At 36.0% G+C, this 7,698-nt stretch overlaps 1 protein-coding gene across 2 annotated transcripts; it reads right to left on the reverse strand.

Annotated features, from left to right (window-relative positions):
* Positions 1-1,549: 1,549 nt before the first annotated feature.
* On the reverse strand, positions 1,550-6,659 carry LOC142847185 (olfactory receptor 8C8-like). 2 transcript variants are annotated; one of them, XM_075967911.1, is made up of 2 exons: positions 6,624-6,659; positions 1,550-2,371 (listed from the first exon to the last, which is right to left on the reverse strand). In XM_075967911.1, exons 1-2 carry the CDS (start codon positions 6,657-6,659, stop codon positions 1,550-1,552), a joined length of 858 nt encoding a protein of 285 aa, XP_075824026.1. The 2 variants fall into 2 exon arrangements, with proteins under 2 accessions (XP_075824026.1, XP_075824027.1); XM_075967912.1 differs by lacking the exon at positions 6,624-6,659 and having other exon boundaries at positions 1,550-2,389.
* Between the last annotated feature and the right edge of the window lie 1,039 nt (positions 6,660-7,698).

Here is a 7,698-nt window from a genome sequence, read left to right on the forward strand (position 1 = left end):
CTGGTACAACATGCCTTTTCAAATGATTATTTTGAGGGAAGACATAGCTTGAAGGTCAACAAAATACCACTGCTTCTCTAAATAAATACGTGATCAAGTTGTCTTCTAATTGTTTATCCTCCTATCCATAGACTAGTGCTGTATCAGCCTAAGACAAGTAAGTTATTTTTTCAGAGTTTTATAGTTATTGCAGAGATGACTTGCTGTTTTAACTGTTTCACGTTATGATGATGACTGCAATAGAACACTTAGACCACACTTTTTGTTCTGTGCTTGTGCCTCACATTCACTTTCTCCACCTAATCACACATTTTAATAAATTAATCAATGAAAACTGAAAAGACCCTAGACATTAAGGTTACCTTTAAGAAATTAAAAACATCTAATAATATTATCACTATTATAATAAATAGAAATGCTTCACACTTTAGCACTACTAATTTTTCACAGATAAATTTAATTTTTTAAATGTGCCATTTTCTACTTTTACAGTACTAAGTTAAATCTTTTAGAAATTTTTAAATCATTATTAATATAAAATATATACTTTCTGTGCTGGATAATGATTTGGCAGTTAAGAGTACTGCCTGTTCGCAAAGACAACCTGGGTTCAATTCCCAGCACCCTCATTAGCAGCCTACAATTGTCTGTAACTCCGAGATCTGATATGCTCACACAGTCATACATGCAGGAAAAATAGCAATGCACATAAAATAAAAGAAAAGAACTGTTTCTCAAAAAATTATATTTCGTAATTCATTAAACTTTAATCATGATACATCCTCTATCATGTAGAGATTTTCTTAAAAATCAACATTCTCCTTCCTGGAGGGAAGACAGATGCTATAATGCTCAGGAAGTTCACAAAGCTCATTGTCTTCACAAGGCACTGCCTGAGAACACATCAACAGTATACAAAGCCGGGAGGAAAACACTAAAGCTGATTGGAAGCTGGACGAGAAACTTCACTGAGGGAGCTTAGATACTCAGCATGCACACGTCTATGAATTTTCAGTGAACATGACTAACATATCTCCTACCCACCACAGACAATAATAAAGTGTAACACAAAGGAAATAACAAATTGTGCAAAGGTAAAATATTCTCCCCATAATTTAAAGATTTTCATTATCAAAAAAGTACTAAGGATTCCTTTTCTTAGATGATGTAAAATGTAAAAAATCAGACGAGGCACTTAATCTGATATATGCAAGGGACATGCCATCATGTAAAACACATTGAATATAAGGATATCTCATATCAACATAGTACATACAGAGCAGTTTGCATGAAGGAAAAAATGCTATTGCAGTATAAATTCTATCAGTGCTATGGCAGGACAATGAAAAGAAAATAATAGAATATATATATATATATATATATATATATATATATATATATTGTAAAAAAAATAAAAAGGAGAAAGACAAATCAAACTGGAATGGATAAGACTAAAGGACATATCAATTGATAAATTAGCTTGTGAGTCTCTTCCAGGTTTTCCATCCAAGTTTGACATCCTTGTTTCTGAGACTGTAAAGAAGGGGATTTAACATGGGCACCAAAAAGTGTAAAATACAGAGAAAAATTTTCCTTGGCCAACAGTCTCAAGAGATGATGGCTTGACATAAGCAAGCAGCCCAGATCCATAAAAGAAGCTAACAGTTATGATGTGAGACCCACAAGTGCCCAAGGCTTTTGACCAACCCTTGCCTGATGACATATTAATGATATTGAAAAGGATCATAGCATATGACACTAAAATAATGAGGCTACACAAAATTATAGCTGTGCCCACCACAGCAGTACTTACAAGCTCATTGACATAGGTGTTACTGAAGGATATCCGAAGGACAGGGAAGATGTCACACATGTAGTGATCAATGATGTTGTTATTATAAAAGCTGAGCCTAAGCATTAAGCCTGTGAGGACCATGGCACTAGAACACCCTACCAAATATGAACCAAACATCAGCAGACAACAGATTCTAGGTAACATGATAGCTTTGTACAATAAAGGCTTACAGATGGCCACATAATGATCATAGGCCATGACTGTCAGCACGTAGCTCTCAGAATGAGCAAAAGAGCAGAAGAAAAATAACTGAGTCATGCATCCAGTGAAAGGGATGATATTTTTCTCTGAAACAAAACTCACTAGCATCTTGGGAGTAAAAACAAACGAATAACAAAAATCAATGAATGACAGATTGAAAAGGAAGAAGTACATGGGAGTGTGAAGATGTGAATTCAGTGAAATAAGACTCATCAAACTCAAATTACCCACCACTATGGCTGTATAGTTCACCAAGAACAGGAAAAACAGGGGCAACTGGAGCTCAGGTTGGTTTGTTAGCCCCATAAGAATAAACTCAGACTGAGGAGTCATTTTCTGTAGCCATTTCTTTCATGGGTGGCATCTGCAAGAAAAGAAGATGACACTATCAAGTATTATAATTGACTTCAGAGGGATAACCAGAAATTATTGGTTTATAAGGTTGGGTTGAGGGAACATATAACAAGCCATACAAATATCCCTAACTACTCATGTTGATTTCTGAAAAGCACCTATTTCTTCTTTATTATATCAGAGTAAGTGTATCCTTCTGGAAAGCATACAGCCAAATCTCCAACTTCTAATCAAATTCCATTTCTTTCTTTAGTCTTTAATAACAACTAAAACTGCAAAAAATCAATACATAGAACTTTCATACAGTATTCATAATTTGTATACCTTTGCAATTTAAGATACACACTCAACACAAAGATTATTTTGTGCTTACCTTCATTCACCTGGAGCTTGCTTCTCTTTGGGGCTCTTAGACCTTTCCTTCTTTCAGTAAAGAGAGGGCCAAGTACCCAATAATAAAGATACAGACATCAGCACAAGTGTGTTTATGAACTCCTAGAAGAGTCACATAGGAAATTTTTGTTTGAGAATTTCTTGACAAATTTGTTTTCATGTACACAAAATAAAATGTTATCTTATGTAAAACACCAAAGCTTGCCTCACTCAAATAAATAAATTCATTAAGAACACATGAAATTATTCTCTTCTTTATGATTTTCTACCTGCTGTATCAGTGTCTTGAGAGTCTTAATTAGTGACCTTGTGCTTGTATTCAATGCCACAAAACTACCATTAGATCTTTTGAGATTCAAAATTCTACATAATTTATGGTCTCAAGCATGGAATACTTAGTCCCCTTGGCAGAATTGTGAGCATTCCTCTTTGTCCTTATCCTCTGTGCTTTATATAACTCTAAAGAACAGTGTCTAGGGACTTGCTAACCTGACATGGGTAGCTTTCTTATGGGCATCTCTTATTACAGAAATACACATTAGACCAATGTTTAACATTATGCAAAATTTCAACAAAGATACTGAAAGGAGAGAAACACTCTCCCAAAATAGCTGAAGTTTATCCTCATTCTTTTCCACTCTCTGACTATAAAAATATAGACTTCCCTGGTGATTGATTGTATATAATTGGATCTACTTATTCTTCTGTATTCCGATAAAATAGATTCAGGAAAATATGGCTTACGTTGTAGACCAATGATAACATTCTTGCTTATAGAAGTCTGTTGGGGTTCATTCTGAAGAAAGAAGTAAAAATGTATTAAATAAAATTAAGAGGTATCTCAATGTGGCTTTGATATAAAAGTGATGCACACAATATATGAAAACTGCATTAGACTGAATAAAAGCCCCTGTGAAGTGTTAGTTGTTTGATCCTTTTTCACATTCTTGTTCAGATATATGAAGTTTATAATCTGTTCATATTTGAATGAAATACATTTTTAGTGTATTGTTATTCTCCTGTGTAGAAAAAGAAATACATGGCCTCTTCATATTCTATGTCTATCTTCTACATCAAACACATGTGTCATCTGTATCCAATAACATATCTTTAGATGTTGTCAAATATTCTGTGAATAACAAGGAGATCAGAAAGAGAGACTCAGACATTGTAACTACATTGAATAAAGAACACTGGAAGAGTGAAGAAAGAAATGTCACCAATATTCTGTATGTTTTCAAATTAGTCAAAAATGAAACCAGCAAATTCTATACCCATTATTGTATCACTTATACTTCCTGCAAAAATGAATTAGAATTTCTAATAATTTTAGTATTCTCTCCTTTGAAATATTCAGTATGGTCATAGTTAATTTTTAAACAATTTAATAGATGATTATTAATATCTTCTTGTTTTATTTTTCAAGTATGTATCTTTTTAAATAGTCTTTGAATATTTAATAGTAATTTTAAGCATCATGATATGTAATTCCAAATAAGTTATGTGAAAATATTTCCTTTCTTTTCTTTGTCTTGTTTATATTAAAATTCATTTGTCAAATAATATCCTATCCCCTGAAATTTTCAATCACTTATACAACATGAAATTATAATATCAATCCACTACTACTTCCCTCTAAATATTCTTAAGGAATCCACCTCATCTTTTTTTCAGCTCTACATCATCTTTTTTATTGTTATTAATAAACTCTGATTACAGTTAGCCCGGTTTGTAAGGACATCAGTATGTGGCTATTCACTAGGGCACTAGTAACCGATCCTTAGCCATTTCTCAAATGATAATATACTTCCTTCTTCAGCAGCCATCAACTCCTCAGATAGGAGTGTGATCTCAAAGCCAATTTTCTGTAGTAGGAGGACCCTTGTTTGTTCCTGGCTGTTCATCCCTGAAATAATCAAACAGAAATCACATTATTTTTTCCTATCCCAAACAAACACTGACATGAAAATGATCATTGAAATTTTATTCATTGTAGAAAAAAACCGTGAGACTAATAACAAAATTATTTTAAGACAAATTTTATTAATACATCATAACCAGCATTTTTAAAATTTTATTATTTATTTTTTTATTAAAAATTTCCACCTCCTCCCCTACTCCCATTTCCCCCCACTACCCCCCCACTACCCCTCCCTCTCCAGTCCTAACAGCAGTCAAGGTGCCATGCTTTGTGGGAAGTCCCCCCTCCATCCAGGTCTAGGAAGGTGAGCATCCAAACAGACTAGGCTCCCACAAAGACAGTCCATGCAGTAGAATCAAAACCCAGTACCATTATCCTTGGCTTCTCAGTCAGCCCTCATTGTCAGCCACATTCAGAGAGTCCGGTCTGATCACATGCTTGTTCAGTCCCAGTCCAGCTGGCCTTGGTGAGCTTCCATTAGATCAGACCCACAGTCGCCATGGGTGGACACACCCCTCAAAGTCTTGACTTCCTTGCTCATGGTCTCCTTGTTTCTGCTCTTAACTTGGGCCTTGGAAGCTCAGTCCAGTGCTCCAATGTGGGTCTCTGACTATATCTCCATCCATCACCAGATGAAGTTTCTAAGGTGATATGCAAGATATTCATCAGTGTTGCTATGGGATAAGGCCAGTTCAGGTACCCTCTCCTCTGCTGCCCAAGAAACAAGCTGGGATCATCTCGTTGGAAACCTGGGAACCCCTCTAGAGTCAAGTCTCTTGCCAATGCTAAAATGGCTTCCTTAATTATCTACTTCCCTGCTCCCATATCCACCCTTCCTCCATCTCAACCATCCTATTCCCCCAAGCTCTTCCCAATCCTCCTGTTCTCCCTTCTCTCTCCCCATCTCTCCTTCCCCCACCCCACCCCCACCTCTGTGCTCCCAACTTTTGCCTGGCAATCTTGTCTACTTCCAATTTCCAGGAGGATAACTATATGTTTTTCTTTGGGTTCACCTTCTTACTTAGCTTCTCTAGGATCACAAATTATAAGCTCAATATCCTTTATTTATGGCTAGAATCCACTTATGAGTGAGTACATACCATATTCATCTTTTTGGGTCTGGGTTATCTCACTCAGTGAAGTGTTTTCTATTTCCATCCATTTGCATGCAATATTCAAGATGTCATTGATTTTACCTCTGAGTAAAACTCTAAAGTGTATATGTGCCACACCTTCTTTATCCATTTTTCTATTGAGGAACACCTAGGTTGTTTCCAGGTTCTGGCTATTACAAATAGTGCTGCTGTGAAGATAGTTGAACAAATCCTTTTGTTGTATGATAGGGCATCTTTTGGGTATATTCCTAAGAGTGGTATTGCTGGGTCCAGGGGTAGGTTGACCCCGAATATCCTGAGAAATCGCCACACTGATTTCCAAAGTGATTGCACAAGTTTGCATTCCCCCCAGCAATGGATGAGGGTACCCCTTCCTCCACAGCCTCTCCAGCAAAGGCTATCACTGGTGTTTCTGATTTTAGCCATTCTGACAGGTGTAAGATGGTATCTCAAAGTTGTCTTGGTTTGCATTTCCCTGATCACTAAGGACGTTGAGCATGACCTTAATTGTCTTTTGGCCATTTGAACTTCTTCTGTTGAGAATTCTCTGTTCAGTTCAGTACCCCATTTTTTTAAATGGGTTAATTAGAGTTTTAATGTCGAGTTTCTTGAGTTCTTTATATATTTTGGAGATCAGACCTTTTTCTGATGCAGAGTTGGTAAAGATATTCTACCATTCAGTAGGTTGCCTTTTTGTCTTAATGACAGTGTCCTTTGCATTACAGAAGAATCTCAGTCTCAGGAAGTCCCATTTACTCATTGTTGCTCTTATTGACTGTGCTACTGGGGTTATATGTTGGAAGTGGTCTCCTGTGCCCATATGTTGTAGAGTACTTCCCACTTTCTCTTCTATCATGTTCATTGTGTTCAGATTGATATTGATATCTTTAATCCATTTGGGCTTGAGTTTTGTGCATGGCGATAGATAAGGATCTATTTTCATTCTTCTACAGGTTGACATCTAGTTATGCCTGCACCATTTGTTAAAGATACTTTCTTTCTTCCATTGTATAATTTTAGCTTCTTTGTTGAAAATCATGTGTTCATAGATTTGTAGATTAATATCTGGGTCTTTGATTCAATTCCATTGGTCAACATCTCTGTTTTTGTACCAATACCAAGCTGTTTTCATTACTGTATCTCTATAATAGAGTTTGAAGTCAGGTATGGTAATGCCTCCGGAAGTTCCTTTATTGTATAGGATTGTTTTGGCTATCCTGGGTTTTTTGTTTTTCCATATAAAGTTGATTATTGTTCTCTCAATGTCTGTGAAGAATTTTGATGGGACCTTGATGGTGATTGCATTGAATCTATAGATTGCTTTTGGTAGAATTTCCATTTTTCCTATGTTGATCTTCCCAATCCAAGAGCATGGGAGATCCTTCCATTTTCTAGTATCCTTTTCAATTTCTTTATTCTAAGACTTAAAGTTCTTGTCAAATAGATCTTTCACTTCCTTGGTCAGAGTTACCCCAAGAAGCTTTATGCTATTTGTGGCTATCGTGAAAGGTGATGTTTCTCTGATTTCCCTCTCAGCTTCTTTGTTCTTTGTGTATTGGAGGGCAACTGAATTTTTTGAGTTAATCTTGTATCCTGCCACATTACTAAAGGTGTTTGTCAGCTGTTGGAGTTATTTGGTAGTTTTTTGGGGGTCACTCTAAGTGCCCACATAAAGAAAACAGAGAAAGCACACATTAGAGACTTAACAGCACACCTGAAAGCTCTAGAAAAAAAAGAAGCAGATTCACCCAGGAGGAGTAGAAGACTGGAAATAATCAAACTGAGGGCTGAAATCAATAAAATAGAAACCCAGAAAACAATCCAAAGAATCAATGAAACAAAAAGTTTGTTCCTGGAGA

This window comes from Microtus pennsylvanicus, chromosome 3 (assembly GCF_037038515.1).
Source record: "Microtus pennsylvanicus isolate mMicPen1 chromosome 3, mMicPen1.hap1, whole genome shotgun sequence".
Classification (NCBI taxonomy): Eukaryota; Metazoa; Chordata; class Mammalia; order Rodentia; family Cricetidae; genus Microtus; species Microtus pennsylvanicus.

Excerpts from the sequence above, each read along its gene's own strand:
- LOC142847185 (XM_075967911.1), bottom strand. The coding sequence starts at position 6,659 with ATGGGCACAGGAGACCACTTCCAACATATAACCCCA. Across the intron at positions 2,372-6,623 it reads ACTTCCAACATATAACCCCA|TTTATTCTTATGGGGCTAAC; the intron begins GTAGCACAGTCA and ends CCTCAGTCTGAG.